The following is a 26,778-nucleotide window of genomic DNA, read 5'->3' on the forward strand; positions in this document are numbered from 1 at the left end:
AGATAAGAAAAATACCTGACAGATGATAGGATGACAACATGAGGAGATAAAGATTAGTGAGAGTCACAGATGCAGGACAAAGTGCTTGTGTGGCGCCGTGCTGACCCATGTGTACTCAGTGGACTTTACTCCTTTGTACTTATGGCTCGGACCACACCTTTCCTCATTTTGACCTGAACTACACTCCTGTTTGTGCTTTATCTTGCAGTGGAAAAAAACACCCAAATACTCCACGAGCCACATTTAGCTGTGAAGGCTCACTCTTACAAATCCAAGCTTTGTATGCTCGTCTGTGTCACAGCCTTACGTACACTACTTGAATTGTCCTAAGCGAGCAAACACTAATAGCTTTCTACAAGGCCCTGGTCTGATCCTGAGCCGTCTCCATTGATTGAGTGTTCTTCTTCCTCCTTCCTTCACTCTCCTCTCTCCACAGGTCCCAGCTCGCATCGTTGCCCCAACACTCCAAGTTAGTCTGCTCTCTCACCTACTGTGTATTTCCCACACATGCAGTCTCTCCTCTCTCACTCACCCCCCGATCCCATTCCCATGTCGCAATCCTGACAGACATCACAAGCCCACAAGCTTGATGCCTCTGGCACTTCAAGGATGCAGCGAGGGCCACTCTAGGCCGTGAACTTCCCACAACACCTATTTGGTGCGAATCCACGAGACTAGATGGCCTCACGGATGGTTGAGCAATACGGACAGTTACACTTGCTGTACATTAGCCTTGTTATCTATGACTTCGCTGGCCATTTAGCATATAATGTGGCTATAAAAGACCTGGCCGAACAAACACATACACATTAATGTGAATGTGCTCTTTTGTGCCCCCATGCGATAGTATTAAATTAGTCTAATTGGTCAGGTCTCATTTTGTGCAGTGGCTGTAGTTACCGAGCATTAGCCATTAGCATTGCAGCAATAATGAGGTTTCAGCGGTCGCTAGTCTAAAAGCGTGACCCATGACCTCCCAGATGCGCTCAGCCAAAGGCTCTAATGTTAATATTTCCAGCGTTTTAAAGTGTTATCCTGATCTCTGTGTGACTTCAAGGCTTTATGTTAGGTTAATGATGCTCCGTGTATAACTTGAGGGCGTCTTCATGCGTGTCATACAGTTAACTTTTTACACATAAGGCAAGTTCCCGGCAATCCGTTTAAGCACAGAGCCCTGCCAAGTTCACAGGCACAGGGGGAATTTGTGTCGGTAGATTAGCAATAAATCATCCAATAACCCGGCGATGAGAAATCTCGAGAGCGGCAGGGAGGTTGTTTGAAATTAATCCAGCCCGAGCGCTCCAGGCTTGGCCGAAAGATAGTCTATTGTAGGGAAAGAGATTTTCAAAGAAACGAGTTTTGGCTGGTGACCAGTGACTTTTTTTCTTCTGCTCCCAGGGAAGTGACAGTGTGACTGATTCGTAGAGACTTGTGGGTTCTTGCTCTGATCCCACCTCTGCCACCGATTGAGCGTTGTGGAGTCAGAGATGTCTGCCTCCTGCTTCCTTCCAGGAGCATGCTCACCCAGTCACTCATGTGCATCGCAGAGCCAGCCCCACCTCTGTCCTCCTCACTTAGCATGACGATATCACCAAATGTCACCAGCCTGTTTCAACCTGTGTCCTCTCTCCTCTCTCCTCTCTCCTCTCTCCTCTCTCCTCTCTCCTCTCTCCTCTCTCCTCTCCCTCTCTTCATGCATTGTTGAACAAAGTGCACTCTCCTCACTGTTGTACAGCCACCTCATGGTCCCACCGGCAGCCTCACTCACCCTGTGGTCCAACCAATGTTTGTGTGAATGTCTAATGTAGGAGGAACAGCCTGGTCTCACTCTCCTCTTTGTCCTTTTCCCTCCTCTTCCCACCTCCTCTTCCTCTCCCAGGAATGAGGGAGCACCCGCCCATCACTGTCGTTGACCTGTCTGACCACATCGAGCGACTCAAGGCGAACGACGGCCTCCGCTTTTCCCAGGAGTACGAGGTAAGAGCCGTGTGCTATTGTGCTAATGGCGTATCAGTGTCTTTCAAGCGCATAAATGTGTTTCTTTGTTATCGTGTCTGGGAGGACATTTTGTGTTTATGTCTCTTTGATCCCATATGCATGTATTCAAATGGATTATAGAAGACTTCTTTCGCAGACATTCTTCAGTCATTTTTACAGCTCTATTACCAATCCCACCAGGAAACCGACACTTACATTAAATGCTGCAAGATGCTTTTTCACAAAACTAGCAGGTGGCGAGTTGCTTAAGCAATCTGTGTGCGTCCTGATGTTTCCCCGAAGAATGTTATTTCGCAGGCGGTCTCTGCGATGCGGCTCTGTGAGGGATTATCTCTTGTCAGTGTTCTTCCTCCAAAAAAAGGGAGCACATTTGCATTTAAAGTGGCACATGGTTGGTGTGGGGACTAACGCAAGGCCAGATCAAGAGACGAGGCATCCTTGAATGCAGAAAAACAAGGGGCGTCTTTTATTTATTTGCTGTGATCGTCGGATCCGTTTTGTCCGATCAAGTCTTTCCCTTAGATTGATGGATCGAAACAAGGCAGCAGGAGTGACTGTAGATCTTTTTTTATATTCACCATAACCTAAAAGGTTACTCGATTGCCTCTGTCTGTGACCAGCGTGTGTTGCTACAGTATGAAATTGGCAGTGCAATTTCACACTCCAGAGAGAAGCAGAACATTTATTTCAGTGGCCTTGTGACCTTTCCCCGAGCATCACTACAAGCCCCAAACTTTAGCCAACATTTCATAACTGTTGTGCTTTCTACTCTGTTCAGTGTTTGCTGTGGGAAAAAAAAAACTTCTATCTGAAAGCCTTATATAACTGTTCTATCATTTAACAAGTGTTGCCGGTTAAAAAAAAAATACATTTACAGCTGTAAGTGGTACTTTATTTTATTAGTAATTCATGTTTGTGCTTTTTCTCGTACATGATTTAGACCTTCATTCCGATTTGAGATGTGATTACATTCTCAGTTCCAATCTAATGCGCTGTAACGGAACCGCCATGCATAAATCCAACCCTCACAAAAGGTTGTTAAATTAGTTTGAGAGATATTTATTCAACTTCACGGTCATTATGGAGGATGTGGTTTGTTGTGCTGTCAAGCTGTATTGTGTTATACAGATAGGAGCATTTCATCCACCCCATTTATATCAATGAAGACGGATTAAAACTTTGGTCTTCAAATCTGAGAGGAGCCATTACAATGCATGAGAAAGAAGTGTTATGATATATGTTTTATCCATGTATGCAGAGTTGCACTTTGTTTGAATGATTTTTGATGTGGTTGGCTGTGAAATGAGCAGCTAACTGGAGAGACAATTAGTTCTTGGTTGTGCTGCTCAGTGCCTCTCCAGCACTTTGCCCTCACGGCCTGTTGAGTTAGTGTAAACGAATCAAGCCAGAGAAGTGGTTTGTCTGCCTGCAGGCCACCAGCTTGGCCCCCTTCCCTCCTTGCACCAGTCATTCCCGAGCCAGGGAAGACCCCCTCCATGCCCGGCAGATGGCCGCCCGTCCCCGCGCCAAACAAGGCGCTGTGGCGGAGCTCATGGTGCTTTGTCACACTCACGTTCGCCGGCTGCTCCCGCCGCGCTTCACCATCATGGCTTGGAAATTGTTGAGGCTGCACCGCTACGTCTCCCTGATGTTTCAGGCGGCCTGACACTTCCTATAGCACCAACGCCAGTCCGTAGCACGCTGAGCCATGTGCACACTGGGTAATGAGCAGGATTTGTCAATCAGGCCTGCTGCAGCTCCTCCTGACAGGAAGCAATATCACGCTGCACTCGTCATAGCGCCATCATTATATTCATTTGAAAGCATTTCCAGTGTAAGAGCGAGAATACCTTTGCCGTTTCCTTCTCACCTCTTCCCACCACCTCTACCTTACTTGTTTGCTAGTTGTCATCGGTGTAGCATACCCGCTGCGTTCACCGAGCTCTCATATGGATATGACGCGTTTTGACTGCAAATTAAATCTTTCTCTTCACGCTGGCAGGCATGGACAGAGAAATTGGCAGTGCCGAGCTCATCAGCAGCAATAGGCCTATGCCCACATGACTCTCTCCACTGAGCAATTTGGAGCTGTTGTAAAAGTTTCCTGCATATGAGCACTCCATATTTTTCACATCTCATTTCAAAGTCAAATAGCACGTACAAGGCTTTCTCTGGTAACTTAAATAGTCAGATCTAAAACCGCCTGTTCCTAATGTATCTTTGAGATGTTCACTTTACTCTATAGAAATATTAATGAACCAACAAGACCAGGACACTTTTGATAGTGCTGCTTCGCTGATCATTTCATGGCTCGGAATTCTCCCCAGACCTCACCTTGATCCCTTTATTCGATCCTTTATCCACTTATAATAATTATTATGTTTTATCTGTCAAGCTTTGACCAAAAAAATCATCTCTAATAATTAATTTAGTGCCTCAGCCACATCAAGTAAGTGAAAGAATTCCAAAAGGAGTCGTTCAGAGTCCTGCTGGATTTGCGAGTCCAAAGGTCCGGGGAATTAGTGGACAAGGTTCCGGTGTGAGCCGGTGGAGATCGATACAGAATAACAAGACACTGTGACTTTATTGAGCCGAGGGATGGGAGGCCGTCACATATCCCCCCCCTGGATCGATAGGTATGCAGTCGGCTGTCGTCTTAGCCCCGAAAGACAAATGACATCAGATGGAAAGGGTTAAAAGCAGAGAGGAGCTGAAAGGGAGAAGGTGAAACAAAAACAGAGCATAAGGAAAGGCAACAGAAATAGAAAAATGAGAAAAGACAGAAAAAAGAATGAGGAGAACAGTGGTTACCGCGAGCAGCCGGGCATGTGACTTTGGAGAATCATGTAATTCAATAGGACTACCCTGAAGGGACAGAATGAGTGTTCGCGGTTGCCTGCAACTCCTTAAACCTAATTTCGTTCTCATAATGTTGGTTTAGAAGCTGGAGGAATTCGCCGGCTCTCTTGCATCAATTGATGGAGAGCGAGAAAACGAGTGCTCTTATATTTCTGCCTCATTAGCATTCGAGACATCAAGTGCCGTGCAAATAATTAACCGGCTAATGCACCAACAGCCGACGCCGTGTAGCAATATGGCACTTTGTTAACTGATGGCTTCAGCCGGGGCACAGTGTCCCACACAATTTAAAACCACTTACCTGTAGCCCTCCGCTGTGGCTTCTGAAGGGACACGTTGGGGGTGTACGTTCCTTTTAAAGGCTTTGTTGTCCTGCTTTAGAAGCGCTGACAGCAGACAGCGGTGTAATTTTGTCCCTTCCCTTCCACCAGTGTTAAACACAAGAGCCTCCCTTTGTGCTTTTTTTAATCTTACCCCTTGCTTCTTCTATTTTGTTTTGCTCTGTGTCTCTCTTTGTCCACTCTCTTATAATCGTCCTCTCTCCATCTTTTTCTGTTTGCTCTCCCTCTATTCTATCCCCGCCCGCCCTCACAGTCCATTGATCCCGGCCAGCAGTTTACCTGGGAGAACTCCAACATGGAAGTCAACAAGCCAAAGAATCGCTATGCAAACGTCATCGCCTACGACCACTCCAGAGTGGTGCTCACCTCTGTGGACGGTAAGAGCTCATGTAAGCACTTAACCCCTCAGGCAGCCATTGATGGAGGCCTCCTCCACCGGTTCCAAGGACATTGTGTGTGAAAAGCAGCCGCTGCTCAGAAATCTCCCGTGCACCCACTTCCCTTTGATACAGAGTGTTTTGATTTGATCGGAAAATACCATTCAGAGCCCGATTGTCTGTTCAATGAGTGTAAAAGTCCTCGCCACCAGTTCAATATTATCAGATCAAATAACCGCACTGTGTAACATATGTGATGGACGCCCTGTGTTTTCTGTTTGCAGCTGTTCCAGGCAGTGACTACATCAATTCCAACTACATCGACGGCTACAGGAAGCAGAATGCCTACATCGCCACACAGGGGCCTCTGCCAGAGACACTCAGCGACTTCTGGAGGATGGTGTGGGAGCAGAGATCCAACACCATTGTCATGATGACGAGACTCGAGGAGAAGTCACGGGTAAGGAGAGACCCCTTGATGCATTCATTTATTGATTTGAACAGACTCAAATGATTTACTTACATTATTTATCAACAATAACAACATATGAATGATTACTGCATAATTTATTAGTGAGAAACTTACTCAAAATCCCCTTTGCTAGGGGTAAACAATGACATCCCCTCAGAACCAGCAACCGACACATTTGGATTATGCAGTTACTCAGTAGAAATGCATCTTTTACACCATTTTCCTTGCAGTGAATTAGCCATTTTACTGTCAGTGTTCCCCTCCCTGTAAATGTTCCACTTAAACAAGTTCCTCCCCGACACTATTTACAGGGGCACCGCTCCTGCGTCCTGGGATTAGCGTCACCTCCGACTGTAATTGGTGAAAGAAATACAAACAAGCGAGGTTGGGTTTTTTTGTTCCCTAGAGCAGAATGATAGAAGGTGTGCAGCCAGACCTTTCTCCAGCGCCGTGGTGATAGGTCTGGATTTTGTGAGATTGGTAATCAACTAGCGAAAGAAAGAAAAACCAGAAATACATTTCCTGTCGGGGAAATGTCATCAAAACAAACTTGCTCTCTGCAGAGGATGATAAAAAACGAGGTATTACTTTTATGTCACTTTGCATGTGATACGACATCCTTCACCTTGTTCCTCAGCCAACCATCAGGAGGCTGCAGTGAATGAGGACAGCTGCAACACAAGAAGGGAAAAACAAATTCACTTTCATGTAAAACTTAAGACCATTGAAGTCGACAGTACAGTGACACATTAGACAATCTGAGTCGCTGAGAGTTGAAATGTGGCCAGAAATTGAGTTTCCTAACATTCGTATGTATATATTGGTGTAGCTCGACAGCAGAGGAGGAACGTTACACCCAACAAAGCCTGGAGGCATCCAGACCCCCAGCCCTACTTTAAAGCAGGATTTGTCAGCCTGATCAAAGTCACAAGCACTTCAAAGAATATTGTGGTTGTGTGTGGACAGTATCGCTTCATGTTGCTCCTCTTCTCCTGAGTCTTCAGCAATCTCTAAAAACTTCTCCATGAACTCCTTCTCAATCTGTTTGCAGACTAAAATTGCATAAATAGCTTTTTTAGCATTTTTTTCCCCCCCGTAACTTGTCAGAGTTAACCTTGCATGTGATGACAACACTCACATACCCTCTAATGACAGTACGGAGATGGTTCAATGCATATGACAGTGCATTTATATTGAGAGGCTCATAATAATGCACATTCTCTTTCATTCATTATTTAGAAAATTGCACATAGAGTTCAAAACTTGATTGTTTAAATATAATACTTTGCAACACCGTGCCAAACTTGTATAAACCTGGAGTGTCTCTGTGTGCAGTCTCTGAATCTGGCTCTTGAAAGCTATAATGAAAACTCTGAAGTTGGAGTTTAGAGGATTGTCACCCAACAACTCGTGTGCTCCTAAAATACATTCAAGTTAATAAAAGCAGGTTTAAAAAAGAAGCACATGGGAGACTTGAGATTCAAAATTATTTAATTACCTCTACAAAATCGTGTTCATGAATTCCTTTGAGGTAATAAATCAGCGTGGGTCCCTGCCAGTATGTGGTGCATTATTAGTGAGTGCATACAACTCCCTGATGGAAGAGAGTCCCCAGAATAAGACGTGGAAGTAATAGAGATTGTAAATAAAAGATTTAATTTCCAGAATCTTAGATATTGATTTGTTATGGTGGCAGAAAAATCATTACCTAAAGTTGAGTTTCATTTAAAGTGAGTTAATAAAGAAACAACCCAGTGTCAGGTAAAGAATTCAAAATTACATCCTTCAAGAAACAATCATCAGCTTAAATTTTTTTTTAGTTATTGATGATATCAATCATTAAGTCAAATTATGAGTCTTGTTGGAGCAGAGCTCATTTAATGTCACCTCTGAGAATACCTGCAGGGCCGGATAGGACGACCTTTATTACACATTCAGTCGATCTCAGTGAGGATCCATCCTCCTCTCATCCCTCTGTGTACAGTCTGTAATGTGTGTGAGTGGCAGGACCGAGCGCTCGTGCTTCGATCCCAGAGTCACAGCCGCACGTCTTTCCACGGGCACAAAACGATGGAACCCTCCAGAACATGGAGGAGACTTGAAACATTTGCCCGGCCTGTCCCCACTTCCTACACACTTCTGAAAATCAATTGGCTCTCCGGCGCTATGGAGAGTGACTCAAAGAACCGAATCTGCCCTGCTCCTGCTGGGGGCGGAAACATTTTTGCCAACTTATAATATCTGAGTACTTTGAAATCTTTCATGTGACATCATTTCACGAGGCGTAGCGGCAGCAGCAGCAGTTCCAAACCAGAAGATGGTGACTAACTCCTGTTTTAATCCCTTAAAACAGTTTCCAGTTTCATGGCTGACATTTATTCGACTGTAAATAAAATAAATTAATGTTAGTAGCTAAACGTTTTTGTGTATGTACATTATATTACTCTTTAAACAAAATTGTATATTAATTAAAATCATAATATCCATTATTCTGAAGAGTAATTGTGTAGTTGAATGACAATTAGCGTAATGCGATTCAACAAACAGTGAATTGAAATGATTAAATTGCCTCTGCGTTGAAAATTACATTATTTAATAATTACTAAAGAAGAGGAGCAATACTATCAAAATGCAAATTACATCAAACAAATAATGTTTGCAAGTTGATAATGAGGAGTCATTTAATAAGATAATTGCAGAACATCAGTTATTGCTGCATTTTCAGGGATTCCTGCTATTTTGTCCCGGCCCTTTCCATAAATACACATTCTGCACTATCTCCCTCTCACACAAACACACAGACACACACACAAACACACAGACACACACACATATGGTGAATGAGTCAACCTCCCACCACCCAGGCCGACTGATGTCTTGTGCCAAACAGAGCAGGAGCTTGACAAACATGATAAGATCCGGAAGAAGGAAAATTTCAGTGCTATCATAACAAGTTAGTAAAACCCTAAAAGGTCAGAACTTGAAATGAGACCAAATATATTACTCACTTATGTGTGTTTGTGTCCCAAGAACCTGAACTTCTCTCTTTGTGGGGACCAGTTTGAATTACAGACCTTCCAGAGGACATGCTGGCAAAGTGGGAACATTTCACAATTTCGTTTTTTCCGCAATTTCCCAAAAGGGCATTTTGAGGGTGAAGATTTGATTTTAAGGTTCAGGTCAGTTTGAGGGAATGCATGATGTCAATGAGTGTCCTCACAATGATAGAGGCGCAGGTGTGTGTGAGTGTGTGTGAGTGCATATCATCTGTGCATCCTGCAGAAGGCCAGGTGATGACACGTGAGAGGTTCAAAGCAGAATCTGTGTGTGTGTGTGTGTTTCCGAGGGAGAATATGCCACCCAACCTCAGACTGCACCGAGATATTCATTACTGGGGTGACTGCTAATCCATATGTTTGTACTGCGAGCGGTCCCCTATCAGTCAATTGAGTTTCCCCTGCAATGTCTCCCTCTGCCTCTGAATGGAGGCTTGTCACCGGACGAGGTGAAATATGAAGGGTGAATTTCAGCGCGTTGTGTCTGTCGATTTGCAGCAGCTCGCCGAGACAGCCAAGGTCCTTCCAAATGTCAGCTCAGTGCTGCAGTATGGATATGATTAGCTTACCCGCATCGCATCTCTTCCCCTCATGTGATCTGAATCAATTGCAGCAGGTCCTTGTCCCAAGAAATCCTGACGTTAGAACTGAGCGTCCACTTTCTATACGGACAGAGAGATATAGCAGAGTATAATGCTAGTGCTTGTTTTCCAGAATGACTTTTGGAATGATCTGAGACCTGTGGTGTTCAGGGTTTAAAGTTCACTGTCACTACAACGGATTTCTGTCAATTGTATTTGAGAGTATGCATTCAGAGTAGATTTGAAGGGGAGAGAAAGGAAGCTCCAAAAGTGCTTAAGACCATCCAGTCTTAAGATTAAGATTAAGATACATTTATTTGTCCCAAACACATGCACAGACATGCACAAGCACACTCATGCAAGGAGGGAAATTTAACCTCTGCTTTTAACCCATCTGGTGCAGGACACACAGAGCAGTGGGCAGCCATGTACGGCGCCCGGGGAGCAGATGTTGGGGGAGTAAGGTGCCTTGCTCAGGGGCACTAGACAGGGTAGGGAGAATCCTCTTGGATTTTTGGACAGATCAATCCAGGTTCGTCTTTTTGTTGTTTCTCCGTGGAGTCGAACCAGAGACGAACCAGAGACCTTTTCTGCCCATAGTCCAAGTTTCTGCCACTAGTCCACCGCCTCTCCAAACAGAGACAAACACAAATTCACACTCAGTCACACCTACGGACAAGTTAGATTCTTCCAGATCCAGTGCTACCCACTCTACCACCGTGCCATTGGGTGTTTAAGACATATCCTGGAAATGTTCTGAACCCAAGAAGACTCATCAGAGCTCATCTGCCTGTGCAGAGTGTTCAGATAATGATGCGGCTCACCTCAAACTTCCTCACCTTATGAGAAACTATGGAATTAGGTGTAAAACATTCAAATGAAGCACAGTCGTGTGCTTGTTTCCAGCAAAGACATTTTACTGTCGACCAGAGCCAAACTTCAGAGACAGCCAGTGGTCGGTTTTCATCACTGGGGTGAATAAGGTCTCTTTGTAGAAATCTGAGTAGCGACTGTGGCCAATTAAGCCGTGCCAACCACAAGGAGTAAAAAAGATTGTAGCAAAGGCCAGTGTGTCACTCTCTAACACACACAGTGGAGTAAGTGCCAGTGTTTGGAGGCTCTCGACAGATAAATGTGTTTTCTGCTCATGTGGAGCCAGGTGGCTGAACCTGCTGTCCCGTCACCACACACCAGAACTGGCTTTGAGACACGTCTCCCTCCACAGTGCAGAGGCCAATCCTCACAAACGCACCAAAAGCATAAATGACAAAGGCTTTGCAAAAACCACCTGACAATTAATTCTTTTTGAAAATGATCACAGGCTGGTAAAAAGACAACGTCTGCTTTTTTTTAATGCCCTTTTGATTCCTGTTTCAGCTGCAGACACACACAGATGCACTCGCCTGATACGCTGGGGCTTGTTTTTTTTGTTTTTTTTTTAAAGGCGAGAGGAGCTGACTCAGAGTCTCCAGCTTTTAATTAGTCTGTGGACAAAGCCTGACCTCTCTTCTGTTCCCTCCTCGCTAATCAGTGTGATCCTCCGAGCCTCTCACCTGCCTCACGCTGGATGTGGGACGCAGTTCACTCCTCACACTGTGCCCTCTCTCTCTCCCTCTGCCAGGTGAAGTGTGACCAGTATTGGCCGGTACGAGGAACCGAGACCTACGGGATGATCCAGGTCACCATGCTGGACACTGTGGAGCTGGCTACTTACAGCGTTCGTACATTCGCCCTCTACAAGGTACAGTGCTGCTTTTCTCTTTGCAGTTACACGTGTAGCATGGGATTGTCATGAAGGACGTGTTCCCGGCAGGTAATTGCGGTTTATCATTAATGGGGTCATATTTTAAAAAGTAATTTCTTATTTTTCTGAAGGCCGATAAAGGCTATTACCACTGGAATGGTTTTTTTCACCGGTGTAATTGGTTTTTAACGTCCGAGATTTGTCTCTTGCTCTCGACAAAGCCAACGGAAGATTTCGTTTTTTCACTTTGATTCACAGACTTCAGTGCTGCACTGATGTGACTGATACCTGTAATTCCTCTTCTTCCCATTACTTGCTTATAATTTCAAAAACATGATAATTCTAAATTAAAGGAAGTTTCCAGCTGGAGCAGTTGCTTGGTTTCAATCAGGAGTGATGAAAATGCCACGGAACTGTTTTTTTGGAGTTCAACCCTGAAATTACACGCGTTTATCTACACTTACACTCGCAGAATAATCACAGCCATGAAAGTAGAGCACGTAATGTGCTGCTATCAAAGTTATGAGCCAAACCCAGACCTTTGCTTAAAATAGCTCCATTTCTGACAATTAAATTACTTGTTCTTTTCAAACTGTAACTATTCCCCTTCATCAGACAGAGCCACCTTTACCTGTTCAAAACATTTGTTCCGAGCATGACAGGTTTCCTTTTAAAAAAGCAGCCAATTACATTTCACAATGTCACAGTCTCCTTCCGAGCTCACACTCACATGCTTCTCTCGCTCTCCTGCAGAACGGCTCCAGTGAGAAGAGAGAGGTGAGACAGTTCCAGTTCATGGCCTGGCCGGACCACGGAGTACCAGAGTACCCGACACCCATCCTGTCCTTCCTGCGGCGGGTTAAGTCCTGCAATCCTTCAGATGCAGGGCCCATGGTGGTCCACTGCAGGTTGGTGCACACAGGAATGAATTGGTTCTTTTTCAAAATGTCTCTTAGTGCCATAACACATGTAAATTCAATATTATATAAAAGTGCAAATAACAATTATGATATCAGCTTTACTACATTATCGATTTAACCTATTTTATTTGTCCCATTACAATTTGAAGGAGGAGGAAAGAATAGAAGGGTTTTTAATATACAATCATACTTAATATAATGTGAAGTCAGATCTTGATAGACATCCATGTACTGCCTATATTCAATAGAGGTAAACCCAAGGATAGGAGAAGCTTACAGAAATTACATAAACAAATTTATGTAAAGAAAACAAGACAACTTATATTTATGATGTTATTTGAAGCTTAAATGATATTGACTCTTTGTATTTGCAGTCCAGTCCTGTGATTTAGATTTAGTTTTGTCTTTGTGTTTTCAGTTGACCTCATAATACCATGTAAACAGACGTAAGACATTACCTGCTACACAAAAGTGAAACATTCAATTATTTACCCCTCCTCTCTCTCCCTCTCTCTCCCCTCCAGTGCGGGCGTGGGCAGGACCGGCTGCTTCATCGTGATCGACGCCATGCTGGAGCGCATGAAGCACGAGAAGTCCGTGGACATCTACGGCCACGTGACCTGCATGCGCGCCCAGAGGAACTACATGGTCCAGACCGAGGACCAGTACATCTTCATCCACGAGGCCCTGCTGGAGGCGGCGACCTGCGGCAACACCGAGGTGCTGGCACGCAACCTGTACGCACACATCCAGAAACTCACCCAGCCCCCGCCCGGCGAGACGGTCACTGCCATGGAGCTGGAGTTCAAGGTGACTGACGAGCACACACCTCGGTCATGTATTACTCTGTTTGATTCCTCATTCAGTCCACACTGAATGAGCCTCACTAGCCGTGTGTCCTTGACTCCTACAGGAGGAAATGAAGCGTGGAACTCAACAAAAACACATTTCAGAACAGCTTGTTTTTTAAATTTTAGTTTACTGGGTAGTTCACAGAGGTGAGACTGGACAGGAAGTGTTAATAATTAAGAGTCTTTCCAGTCTGCCTCGGTTTCTCCATCTCAACTGAACTGAAAGCAGCAGACTGGACTCTTCCCTTCATTGTCTCCACTTGTCAAACTACAACAGGCCGACCTTCAGTGTGGTGTCGCCGCATGTCAGTGTCAGAAATAATGAATTCGCCCCAAAAAAAAAGTCGATGCAGAAAAATTTGTATTGGCACCGGTCCTGTAACGTCACAGCAGAAGCATCAGAACACTGAGAAAAACACTTTTCAGGCCCCAGAACACAAACACACAAACACACCTACACATGGAGAATTAGAACGTGACTGGCACTTACACATACGCACAGCTGCTGTTCAAGGTTACTGGAAATCACACACACACACACACACACACACACACACACACACACACACCGTCTGTCAATAGCCATCAACTGTGATGTTATTTCACACTTTCCTCCCAGTGCAGCATCAGCCCTCTTATGTCCATAATCCATTCTGTTTGAAGTAATAATAACATCTACACTTCTGCCAAAGACGGAGAGAATGGAGAGAGCGAGAGGAGGATTGTGGCGTGTACAGGGGGCCGCAGCCTTTCCGTGCCCACACAGTCTGGCCGCAAACACACAAATTCTCCCGACGTAACCATGACTGTCCGTGCTCGCTCCCGTGTCGTCCATCTGTCCTCTGTCCACTGCCAGCTCCGAGCACTGTCCTCAGAGGAAGCTCTGGGACGCCTTGGGAGACAAGTCAAATGCATGTTGTAGATATTTAATTGCTAGTAGACAACCACCAAAACACAAGACAAAGGGGGTTTAGGAAATAACAAAGTAATTTATACGCAATTAAATTAGCAAAACGACAGAAAGGAAAAACAATCTGTCGTTCTGGGAGCGAGCGAGCGAGTGTAGGCTGAGCTTTAACAACAAAGCTTTAAAAACAAAGAAAAGGAAACAATGACCACAGAGCAGGGTTGTCAGGTAAGGAGGACTGAGGCTACATCCTAACTACTACTATTTCGTTTTAAAACGTCCACAAACCTAATCTAATGACTGGGTCATCATTAACAAGTGTTTAAAACTAAAACAGGGCCAGCAGCAATTCCAAACTTCTCAGTTTAAGTGTCTCTAAAACTCCAGAGTCGTGTGGACGCAGCAAATCTGCAGCAGAGCTGATGCATTTTTTAACAATAACGTTAAATTATGGATGTGTCCAGACTGACCTGGGACTGACAGCTGCTATGACTTGACTGTGTTGGGGCACAGTGGACCTTGGTTTGTTCCAAAGCTGCTGATTTGGCCCCAGAATGCTTTGCAGCCCTGGTGACAGGAAGCAGAGTAAACCAAACAGAGGAGCTGTCACGCCTCCTCTTGACTCCGATGCCTCCTCCTCGGCTGAATTTCTTATTTATCTTGACGGAAAAAACCTTATGTCTGAATAAAGACTTGTCAGGGAAACGTTTCAGACTTCTGCCTTTGTTTACTTCAGGTCACGGGTCACTAATTTTTTTCCCTCTCCATCTCTCTCTCTCTCTCTCTCTTCCTGTCTGCTTTCGTTAAAAATAAACAGAGACTGGCCAACTCCAAAGCCCACACGTCACGCTTCATCAGCGCCAACTTACCCTGCAACAAGTTCAAGAACCGCCTGGTCAACATTATGCCTTTTGAGTCCACCCGCGTCTGCCTGCAGCCCATCCGGGGCGTGGAGGGCTCCGACTACATCAACGCCAGCTGCATCGACGGCTACAGGTAAACTTTGAGAGATCTGAGCTGAATGCAATGACTTCTTTATTCAAAATAATGTTCCTTCTGGATTAGGGTTGCAAAATTCCGGGAATATTCAAAGTTGGAAGCTTTCCATGGGAATTAACGGGAATATACTGGAATTAACGGGAATAAACTGGAAATGTTGTGGGTAATTTATACTAACTGTATTTACCTTGTCATATACAGACATAATTATAAACATTTTGTTTTGTCATAGGCTGATTTGAGCCCTGAGGAAACTTTGGGCACTTGACTATATGCTTCTGCATCGTTGTGTCATTCTTAACATAGGTCTTTGCACAGTATTTGCAAATGTACACAGCCTTTCCTTCTACATTGGATGGGGTGAAATGTCTCCACACATGAGAGAGTGCACGTGGCATTGTTCTGTAGAATAAGATTAAAATAGAGTTTTGAATGATGTTTTTATTGCTCAGCATTTAATTCGCGTATTTTTTTTTTTTTTTCAATTCTGGATATCCAAAATGTAAATGTTGTTATCTGAAACTGGTCAATGACCCAGAGGGAACGATATCTCTAACGATTGATGTATGAATAATTGTGGATATCTGAAATTCAAATAGGATTTTTTGATATTTAATATTTTGTTTTTTCCAGTTGAATATATCTGAAAAAATGTTACTTAGAGATTGCAGTGGGGTTGGAATACATTTCTAAATTGCTTGCTTAAATCGAGAGATAATACTCGACAGTGTTCAAAGTGACCAATCAGAACAGCAGAGTGGTGAACGTGTAGGAAGGTCGAGTCGCTGCTCGTCACAGGAAGCATCACCGGGGAAATGTTCTTTTGCGAGGATGGTTTTTCCTCTCGCGGATCCTCCTCTGCTCATATCACATGAATGCTTGTGGCTCTCATGTGTGTGGGTTTGGAGACTGATCAAATGCCAAAACATCCTTTAATTAAATCAGAGAGTCAGCATTTTAACCTCGTTGTTTCTATAATGTCAATTCTAATGTCACGGAGCGAAGACTCGACACGACAGGAAATTGCATCACTGTCCTGACACTTCCCCGACTCTCTCTGGATGTGACAGGTCTGTTCTCTGAGAGATTGCTACCGGTGTGAAAAATACAGCAGGTATCCACAGCGGAGCAGATAGAGATGTATGGGTGGGGGGGGGGGGGGACTGAGGAGGATGAGGCTGCAGTGGCCAGTTTCAAGTTGCAAGAATTACTCCTTTGCTCTGTTGATGTGGCTCTCATCCGCCCGAGCCGCTACCACTTTCACATCCGAGCTGCCGCGTGTCCTCGTGTGCTCCGCGAGTCCAAATTGCTTCCTAGAGGGAAGAAGATGAAAAGGCAGCTCTCTGTTTTATATCTATATAAGTACAGGCCGAGACAGACAGAGCCGGCTCTTCTGCGGGAGGAGCGTACAGCGAAGGAGATGGATTTAGCAGCCATGAAATGCCATTCTGTCCACGGGAGGCTTTGCTTCATACGGGTCTGTGGCAGAGACAACACCTCCAAACCCCCCCCAGCCCTAAGCCCCAGGCCCCCAGCTCTCAGCCCCCAGCTCCCTCTCTTCCTCCGGCCCTGTTGTTAAAGAGGAGGCCGACCCTCTGTTGTTGTTGTGTAAATGGCATAATTGCAGCGGGAGAGAATGTAATGAACAGTGTTTTCTACACTCCTCCCTCCTCTATGTTCTCCGCTTTCCATTTTCCCGTCCCTTTCCCTCTTTATTTCTACTCCCTTGCATCTCTGTCTCTCTCCATTCTCCTCCCTAATCTGTCTTCTGTGCACTTCCTCTCTCTCTCTCTCTCTCTCTCTCTCTCTCTCTCTCTCTCTCTCTCTCTCTCTCTGTCTCTCTCTCTCTCCCGCCACCCTCTTCTTCTCCCACTCACCGTCTTAATTTTCTATCCCGACATCGTGGCAGAGACAGACACATCCGGGTGGGGACCTGTTGTGTGCACCGGCGGCTCTGTGTAATTAAGCCGCTTTTAAAAGCCCGGGCATAAATAAAAACTAAACAGGAGCCTCCAGTGCCCTTCACCCCGGCGCCTTCACGGAAAGCCAATAATATGCTAAGCTAATGAGAGGCGAACCATTGATTCCAGCTATGCTATCAGGGGCGCGAGCCTGGATATGCTCCGGTGCAGGCTGGAGTTTCAGCATCGTAATGAGGTTGAAATGAAACACGATGTCCTCCAGCGCTACAGTCATGTGGGATGATGCAGCCAGCGCTCGTCGGGACAATGTGCAGAGAACTCCGTACTGTGTGATACGCTTGGAATTGTTTTTGTTTTGGCTGGGGGCTGTTTTCTTTTGGAGAGGTTAGAGGGGTCCGCCCTATCAATTTGAAATTAAGCATTCATCCCCTGCTTAGCTTTGCTCTCGTCCTCTTCACTGCCTGACTCTGTTATTTAATTCCCCTTCTCCTCATCTTCATTCCCTTCCTTTCCCTGGCTTCTTCTTCCTCCTCCTCTCTCCTCATCCTCCTTCCCTTCCTTTCCCTGGCTTCTTCTTCCTCCTCCTCTCTCCTCTCCTCTTCCTCATTCCCTTCCTTTCCCTGGCTTCTTCTTCCTCCTCCTCTCTCCTCTTCCTCATTCCCTTCCTTTCCCTGGCTTCTTCTTCCTCCTCCTCTCTCCTCTCCTCTTCCTCATTCCCTTCCTTTCCCTGGCTTCTTCTTCCTCCTCCTCTCTCCTCTAGTCTTCCTCATTCCCTTCCTTTCCCTGGCTTCTTCTTCGTCCTCCTCCTCTCTCCTCGTCCTCATTCCCTTCCTTTCCATGGCTTCTTCTTCCTCCTCCTCTCTCCTCATCCTCATTCCCTTCCTTTCCCTGGCTTCTTCTTCCTCCTCCTCTCTCCTCTCCTCTTCCTCATTCCCTTCCTTTCCCTGGCTTCTTCTTCCTCCTCCTCTCTCCACATCCTCATTCCCTTCCTTTCCCTGGCTTCTTCTTCCTCCTCCTCTCTCCTCATCCTCATTCCCTTCCTTTCCCTGGCTTCTTCTTCTTCTTCCTCCTCCTCTCTCCTCTCCTCATCCTCATTCCCTTCCTTTCCCTGGCTTCTTCTTCCTCCTCCTCTCTCTTCTCCTCTTCCTCATTCCCTTCCTTTCCCTGGCTTTTTCTTCCTCCTCCTCTCTCCTCATCCTCATTCCCTTCCTTTCCCTGGCTTCTTCTTCCTCCTCCTCTCTCCTCTCCTCATCCTCATTCCCTTCCTTTCCCTGGCTTCTTCCTCCTCCTCTCTCCTCTCCTCTTCCTCATTCCCTTCCTTTCCCTGGCTTCTTCTTCCTCCTCCTCTCTCCTCATCCTCATTCCCTTCCTTTCCCTGGCTTCTTCTTCCTCCTCCTCTCTCCTCTCCTCTTCCTCATTCCCTTCCTTTCCCTGGCTTCTTCTTCCTCCTCCTCTCTCCTCATCCTCATTCCCTTCCTTTCCCTGGCTTCTTCTTCCTCCTCCTCTCTCCTCATCCTCATTCCCTTCCTTTCCCTGGCTTCTTCCTCCTCCTCTCTCCTCTCCTCTTCCTCATTCCCTTCCTTTCCCTGGCTTCTTCTTCCTCCTCCTCTCTCCTCTTCCTCATTCCCTTCCTTTCCCTGGCTTCTTCTTCCTCCTCCTCTCTCCTCTCCTCTTCCTCATTCCCTTCCTTTCCCTGGCTTCTTCTTCGTCCTCCTCCTCTCTCCTCGTCCTCATTCCCTTCCTTTCCATGGCTTCTTCTTCCTCCTCCTCTCTCCTCATCCTCATTCCCTTCCTTTCCCTGGCTTCTTCTTCCTCCTCCTCTCTCCTCTCCTCTTCCTCATTACCTTCCTTTCCCTGGCTTCTTCTTCCTCCTCCTCTCTCCACATCCTCATTCCCTTCCTTTCCCTGGCTTCTTCTTCCTCCTCCTCTCTCCTCATCCTCATTCCCTTCCTTTCCCTGGCTTCTTCTTCCTCCTCCTCTCTCCTCTCCTCATCCTCATTCCCTTCCTTTCCCTGGCTTCTTCTTCCTCCTCCTCTCTCTTCTCCTCTTCCTCATTCCCTTCCTTTCCCTGGCTTTTTCTTCCTCCTCCTCTCTCCTCATCCTCATTCCCTTCCTTTCCCTGGCTTCTTCTTCCTCCTCCTCTCTCCTCTCCTCTTCCTCATTCCCTTCCTTTCCCTGGCTTCTTCTTCCTCCTCTTCTCTCCTCATCCTCATTCCCTTCCTTTCCCTGGCTTCTTCTTCCTCCTCCTCTCTCCTCTCCTCTTCCTCATTCCCTTCCTTTCCCTGGCTTCTTCTTCCTCCTCCTCTCTCCTCATCCTCATTCCCTTCCTTTCCCTGGCTTCTTCCTCTTCCTCCTCCTCCTCCTCCTCTCTCCTCTCCTCTTCCTCCTCAGCAGCCAGTCCTACTTTGCAACTCCAATGACCAGCCGAGAGAGCAGTGCTTTTCATCTCCTCACGTTTTTTTCCTCCTTACATCTTCTCTTTGTACTTAGCACAACCTCCACTCTTTGCATTGCACCCCCACTCCCTCGTTTTCATCTTTTACATTTCATTCCCCTCTCTATGCTGCCTTCCCCTCTTCTTCTACCATCTCTGCTCCTCTCCACCAATCTGTTGTTTCTTTATTTGTGCGAGCGAGACCCTGAGCATATTCTAATCTCCCGGTTCCACATTAGCACTTTGCCTGCAGCACCTTCATTAGTGGCTCAGCCGCGGCTCAGTGTGTGACCGAGTGTGTGCGTTTGTAGTAGCGTGTCTGAATCTACATGGACACAACTGCTGCACGCGTAGATGTGCACACCTGGATGCAGCTTACATGTGCCACTAACATGTGAGTGTGTGCCTGCACGCCCACGCATGCATTTGTGTTGGATTACTCAGCTCTCTCTCTCTCGCTGTCGATCGGTGCGCTGCTGCCACCTGCTGTTTGCCAGAGTAACTGCTCCGCCGGACCAAAGTCACGTAGGACACAAGCACAGCTCCGGCAGCTCGGAGGATGAGCTCATCTCTAGTTCTGTGAGCATATCAAGGGCTGGCTCTCTCATTCTGGGTTGTGTTACAGAGAGGAAGGAGGAAGAGGGAGAGGATCTATACAGGCTTAAATAGCTCAATGATGAGCGTGGCTGCCAGGGATTATTTGCTATCTTCATTAAATGTGTAGAAATTTGTCGTCCGCATTATGGCAGAGACGATTTGACAGACAGTACAAGGACGACGGAAACGTTTCTTTATCTTCAGTTTGCAGCTGAATGCTTTTAACAACGTGTCTTTTATGGGTTTTGAATCAGATTCAGTCTGTTGAAGGTGCCTCATATATAAAAAATCCCCCAGATGGTGTAGGTTGCTTTCATTGAACAAAAGTGGACTAAGAGAGAAAGCTCTGCAGCAATTCAATTTGAATAGATCTGTGTCAGAATGTGTTTGATCGTTTAATAATAAGTTTAGTTGCTAGTCTCATATCCTCTGTATGTCTCTTATCACGTTGAGGGTTGTAGTGACACCCTTTGTGAACCAGTCAACCACAAAATCCTTTACTGGTCATTACTTTGTGCTGTAAATGTTATATTTATTCTGTCTAATGTTTAACCCTCTGCCTCCTCTGTGTGAATCTGTGTCCTCAGACAGCAGAAGGCTTACCTGGCCACCCAGGGCCCGCTGGCCGAGACCACCGAGGACTTCTGGAGGATGCTGTGGGAGCACAACTCCACCATCGTCGTCATGCTCACCAAGCTACGAGAGATGGGCCGGGTAAATACACACACAATGCACGCTGCACCTACATGTATGATGAGACCCACTGGATCATTTCTATGGAAGATAAGGATCTTTATATGCTGAGTCGGTTCAGCTCTGCTCAAATATTCATTCATTCCAGCTCTGAGCACTAACTTAAATAAAAAATCAGCTTCCTTATCAGCATGGAGGGAATGACTCAGGTCTGAAACATGCTACTCGGCCCATTGGTCACTATATTATGCATTCCAAGGATACAGATACTTCCTGCTGTATTACCCTTTCATTAAATCTGAGATTAGTTGTTTACAGGTATATGCTGCTCTTATGAAAGTTGGGAACTTCTTTATGTGCCTTTAAGGCTGCTTTGTACAAATGTAGTTGGTGTCAGACCTCCACAGACCTGATGCATCTTGGTCACAAATTTGGTTTAGCAATATTGCTGGAAACCGGCAGGAACTAGTGGTGTGCCAGACGTGCAACCCTGTACTTTCTTCTGGTTTCCTTTTGATTCCACCTCTGCTGGAAGTCGTAGCCTGGCTCTGACTCTCCTGTGGCTTCTTGCCTGCCTCAGCTCTGTCTACTGCCCAATAAAGGCTAAGATACCAAAGGAAAACAAACAAAGAAGGTTCTAGTCAACACATGTTTTTTACCTTTGGGGCGAGATCGCATCGATGTTCCACGAGCAAACAGCTGCTGACTCCAGCTTCGTGTTTTCTCGGGTCTCAGATCTCAGAAAGCAAATAAACGCATCTCCCAGAACGCTACACGTTTTTTTCTTTCAAGGAAAAACAAACATCGCCGCATTTACATCTGTACCTGTTTGATTGAATCCATAATGTCTCCGACTGGGCTGTTCTCTCCTGTTAATGCTTATGATTCCGACGGCACTCGACTGCCTCTCACAGCTTTTATCACCCTCTCATCCCATAATCAGAGTTTATGAAAAGACATCATCGCTTAAGAACACAAACAAATTATGTAAATATTTTCCAACTGAACATGAATCAGAGCATATTTCACAGCCGCAGATAATATGACTAACATCGTACAGTAACCTTCTCTAATAACACCCCGGCAGTTATAATGTAAAACACTTAAAATGTAAATGCTTAATGTTTTCTTCTTCTTCTTCTTCTTCTTCTTCTGTAGGAGAAGTGTCATCAGTACTGGCCGGCAGAGCGTTCAGCCAGGTACCAGTACTTTGTGGTGGATCCCATGGCTGAGTACAACATGCCCCAGTACATCCTCCGAGAGTTCAAAGTCACAGATGCCAGGGTATGTTGGAGTCGCTCTACGTGTGTGTGTGTGTGTGTGTGTGGGAGGGGATGAGGATATATCTACATTTTCCCTCAAACACAACCATCCAACCCAAATCCATCCTAATTCTTGTTTTCATTCAAACGCTGACAGTCGCTCTAAGTGTTAAGAATTACACCTGTGACTCCGAGCTGGAGAAGATGTGAATGCATCGCATGTTATTTCTTCGACAGGTTGACATCCAGTGAATGTGCCATCAAACATGTTTATCCAGATTCAGTAAACATTATGCCAGCTCCATGGATTGTATGTATGTGTGTGTGTCAGTGGAGGTGTGTGTTTGTGTAAGTGCATGTGTTTTTTCGAGATCACTGTGAAAATACATGAAAAGCACAGCCTCCTGTCCCCGAGAGCCAGTGCCGAAACTCCCTGTGATTCAGGAGTATCAACCAGATATAAATACACTATATACTGTGATCTCACGGCTCCCAGTGCAGCAACACACTCATCCCACTCCTTCCCCGACATTTACATATCTATACTGTGTGTACATACATTTAAACAGAGGGAGATTTGGAAAGAAAGTCTAGATTTGTACCCAAAAAAAGCGTTTGAGTCCCACAAGCCGAAGCCTCGGTGCTGTGAGACGTGTGAAACGTGTCTTTGGCTCTGGTGGTCGGACGCCATCCCCCCCGCTGGCTTTCGCTCCTTCCTGCCTGTCAACTTCATTCATATCACATCCCAGGTGTAAATGAGGTGATTAGATGGCTGCTGCTAAACAAACCAGCAGGGTTCCACACTCATGGTACAACCTGAGAGACACGGCTGAGGTGTTGTGTTGTGTTTGTTGAGTGCACATAAGAGCAAAAGGCCACAGAGAGATGTGTGTGTTTTATCTTATTAAAGAGATGAATGGAAATTGTAAAGTGAGTTTAAACACACAATTCACATCAATCTAGTTTTTCCTCTGGATGTTCCGCTGCCTTTCAAATGCACTTAAACTTCACCTTCTCCCCCAGGACGGCCAGTCCAGAACAATCCGCCAGTTCCAGTTCACTGACTGGCCCGAGCAAGGAGTGCCAAAAACTGGAGAGGGCTTCATTGATTTCATCGGACAAGTTCACAAAACCAAGGAGCAGTTTGGACAAGACGGACCAATCTCTGTACACTGCAGGTTAGACGGCTCAGATTCCTCCTGAAATTAAAACACAGCCGACAGACACAACGGATGGAAGAGACTCCGGTGCTTTGAACAGACTCACACGTGTTAGTGTTGTTGCAGAGCTCCCTAACAATATCACTGGTGTGATAAAGAGCATCCAGTGATTCTCATATACACATATAGGGTGTTTTCTAATAAAAATAGGTATTATAATTAGGGTTGCAAAATTCCGGGAATATTCAAAGTTGGAAACTTTCCATGGGAATTAACGGGAATATACGGGAATAAACTGGAAATGTTGTGGGTAATTTATACTAACTGTATTTACCTTGTCATATACAGACATAAATATAAACATTTTGTTGTGTCATAGGCTGATTTGAGTCCTGAGGAAACTTTGGGCACTTGACTATATGCTTCTGCATCGTTGTGTCATTCTTAACATAGGTCTTTACACAGTATTTGCAAATGTACACAGCCTTTCCTTCTACATTGGATGAGGTGAAATGTCTCCACACACGAGATAGTGCACGTGGCATTGTTCTGTAGAATAAGATGAGAAAAAAGTTTGTAAAAAAACACTAATGCAATGCCAGAGATATAATTAGTTAGCCAAACAATTGGAATCGTCTGTAAAAATATTTAAAATTTGATGGATAAATGAATAGAAATAGGCTAGATGAACAGATGAACAATCGTTAATCAGCATGCTAATATATTTTCCCAGTAATATCATTGAAATTTACCTGACTAGTCCTGCACACTACAGCAGGCCTCAACAGCCCTGCTGTAGTGTGAAGGATGCTGGGAGTTATCTGTGCATGTGATGGAAGAATGCACAGTGGAGGGTTGAAACTCAACGTGCAGTGTGTGCTGCATTCCATACATCTTTAAGATAGAGTTTTGAATGATTTTTTTATTGCTCAGCGTTTCATTTGCGTATTATTATTTTTTTCAAAATTCCCGAGCTAAACTTCCCATGGAAAGTTTCCGGAAAATTCCCCCCCCCCGTTTCAACCCTAATTATAATCCATTATTTGAAATTACATTGATGTTTAATTCCTGTGTATTGAACATAAAGTCCTAAAGAACTTCTGACAGTATATGTGATGAATATGTGTGTGTGTGTTCCTCAGTGCCGGGGTGGGCAGGACCGGAGTCTTCATCACCCTCAGCATCGTGCTGGAGAGGATGAGGTACGAGGGCGTGGTCGACCTCTTCCAGACAGTGAAGACACTTCGCACCCAGCGGCCGGCCATGGTGCAGACGGAGGTAAGGACGACAAGCACAGACAAGGATGTAAATCCCACAGTGACAGGACGGGTGTTCAAAGTCAGGGTTGTATATTTTGAATGTGTAAACAGGATGTTATCTTCGTGTCCTTTTGGTGTAAAGCTTCTCTGAAACAAAGACTTAGAGACAAATCCTTCTTTAATAGAGGTTTTAGAGGCGGATCAGAAACCACACAGCAAACTCATCTGGTGTCATCGCAGAGGCTCAGCTGAGATTATTATTTTCTAGGAATTAAGGATTGATAAATACTTCATATAGCAAACAGGGAAAGGAGATAATAAAGCCGACCAGAGAAGAGAGTCATGGTGTTAATTTAAAATGAGTTCACACTCATTTAAAAGATATAATATTGAACTTGTGTTTATTTTAAATGTTTCCATCAAGGTTCAAACTCAGAGAGATCCACAGTTTATTCAAAGTAATAGGGCGATTCATTTCAGCCATCATCATGAAACTAGGTTGTTCGCTACTGATTTTATTCAGAGGGATATTAAAGGTTAAAGAAAATGAAATTTAAAAAATTGATTTCCACACATGTAGACGCAGGAAACTGAACTTTCATTAATGCCTGAAGTTACAGAGTCACTTTATTAATTTGGTTCATCTTAATTGACCAAAAGATAAATGTCACTTTATATACACTTGCAATAATAAAGTAAAGTGTGTCAGATGAGATTTTAGAGTAAAAAATATTAAAATGTGGTTTCCTTCTAAAATGAAGCGATAAGCACAAGAATGAATGATCTTTAAAAGATGCATACAGATGTCCTAACTCTCTTCTTTCTCCTCCTCCTCCTCCTCCTCCTCCTCCTCCTCCTCCTCCTCCTCCTCCTCCTCCTCCTCCTCCTCCTCCTCCTCCTCCTCCTCCTCCTCCTCCTCCTCCTCCTCTCCTCAGGACCAGTACCAGTTGTGCTACCGGGCAGCGTTGGAGTACCTGGGGAGCTTTGACCACTATGCAACGTAACCACTCCCTCCGAGCAGCCTCCCTGGTCAGACCTCTCAGGAGTGTGCCAAGTGTCCCATCTCAGCCACCATCCACTCACTTGACCCCTCCCCCCCGTCCCCAACCAACCCCCGAACCCCCAACCCTGCGAAGAAAAAAAAAACAACAGCCCCCCCCCCCGCAGCTACCGGAGGGGAGGAGAATGGCACGTGCTTGCAGACCCAGTGACGGGTTTCAACCAATCACAGAGATTCGCGTCCACGACTTGTAACCAACCACGTGAACTTCTTTTGCTTTAAGAATAACGGAACCATCACCAAGACTCTGACTCTTGTACAGACGCGACGGAGCCGGGCGACGCCCCCCCGCCCGCTGGGCGACGCCCCCGCCCCCCCCCGCTCGGCTCCGTCCAAGCCAAACCTCCCTGATTGTCAAAGGCTACTGGTAGCACTAAGAGAGCTCTCTCTCACTCTTTCTTTCTGTTAGTCGACTTGTCAATATTATTGATTCATTATGTCATTATCTTATTGTTTGGTATACTTCTTCTTTTATTTTTTGTGGATGTTTTTAATAATCATTTTAACATCAGACGTTTTTCTCCTGTCTTAAAAACGGCCCAGCCTCGGGCGTGCATTATTTTCATAATCGGTACTTTTTTTATTTTATCTTAGGGTACTTTAGCACAAGGGACATGTATTTTTAACACGTTCCTAGATACTAATACAGGAGGACCACTGTTCTCTGAGCTGCTGTCGGATTTATTTTATCATATCGTTTTATTCATATCATTGTGTCATATACGTTGTGTTTCATGGTCTTATTCAGTTCAACACGTCACGAAAAAAAATTGCCTTTTCACTTGCCATTTCCGATTTAACAAAAAAAAAAAGTTATAATCAGAGAAAATTGACTTCCGAGCACAAACTTGATTAAGGTGTCCTTCTGCAAACCTGGTAGCTAGCTAGACAAAAAACCAAGTGAATTGGCGAACAAGAGACGAGATAAGAGGTGTACAGAAATGGAAAGCACATGATTTCTACGTTTTTTCCTTTTGGTTGTTGTTGTTGTTGTTTGTTTTTCATCAGAAGCCAATGGCATTGAGGCCTTCATGCTCCACGGCGGAGAACTTACCTGAGGAAAACAGACTTTTATACCCAAAGGGTAGTCGACAGAAAAAGAAAACTCCCTGATCTCTGAACATTAACGCTCTTCAAGTCCCTCCCTGTCTCCTCGCTGCCCATTGGCCTGGACAGTTCGCTGGAGTCGAACCCACACGCGCTCACACACACACACACAACACACACACACACACGCACACAGACACACACTGAACGGAGCGGGAGTGGTTCGTATGGGCTGAGAA

The 26,778-nt window shown here is 45.2% G+C and overlaps 1 protein-coding gene across 3 annotated transcripts in view; it reads left to right on the top strand.

Annotated features, from left to right (window-relative positions):
- The window catches only part of LOC133018343 (receptor-type tyrosine-protein phosphatase F), a 127,087-nt gene extending 101,082 nt beyond the window's left edge, over positions 1–26,005 (top strand). Inside the window, exons 22-34 of one of the 3 annotated variants that reach the window (XM_061084691.1) lie at positions 437–469; positions 1,880–1,977; positions 5,452–5,575; positions 5,860–6,035; positions 11,306–11,425; positions 12,182–12,336; positions 12,873–13,158; positions 14,924–15,102; positions 20,646–20,772; positions 21,910–22,035; positions 23,037–23,191; positions 24,316–24,451; positions 25,368–26,005. In XM_061084691.1, coding sequence (XP_060940674.1) covers positions 437–469; positions 1,880–1,977; positions 5,452–5,575; positions 5,860–6,035; positions 11,306–11,425; positions 12,182–12,336; positions 12,873–13,158; positions 14,924–15,102; positions 20,646–20,772; positions 21,910–22,035; positions 23,037–23,191; positions 24,316–24,451; positions 25,368–25,436 — 1,784 coding nt within the window. In that variant the 3' untranslated portion in view covers positions 25,437–26,005. Of the gene's footprint in view, positions 1–436; positions 470–1,879; positions 1,978–5,451; positions 5,588–5,859; positions 6,036–11,305; positions 11,426–12,181; positions 12,337–12,872; positions 13,159–14,923; positions 15,103–20,645; positions 20,773–21,909; positions 22,036–23,036; positions 23,192–24,315; positions 24,452–25,367 lie in introns of all 3 variants that reach the window. The other 2 variants (XM_061084689.1, XM_061084690.1) reach the window with 2 other exon arrangements.
- Positions 26,006–26,778: the final 773 nt, after the last annotated feature.

Source organism: Limanda limanda, chromosome 13, assembly GCF_963576545.1.
Source record: "Limanda limanda chromosome 13, fLimLim1.1, whole genome shotgun sequence".
In the NCBI taxonomy this organism is placed as follows: Eukaryota; Metazoa; Chordata; class Actinopteri; order Pleuronectiformes; family Pleuronectidae; genus Limanda; species Limanda limanda.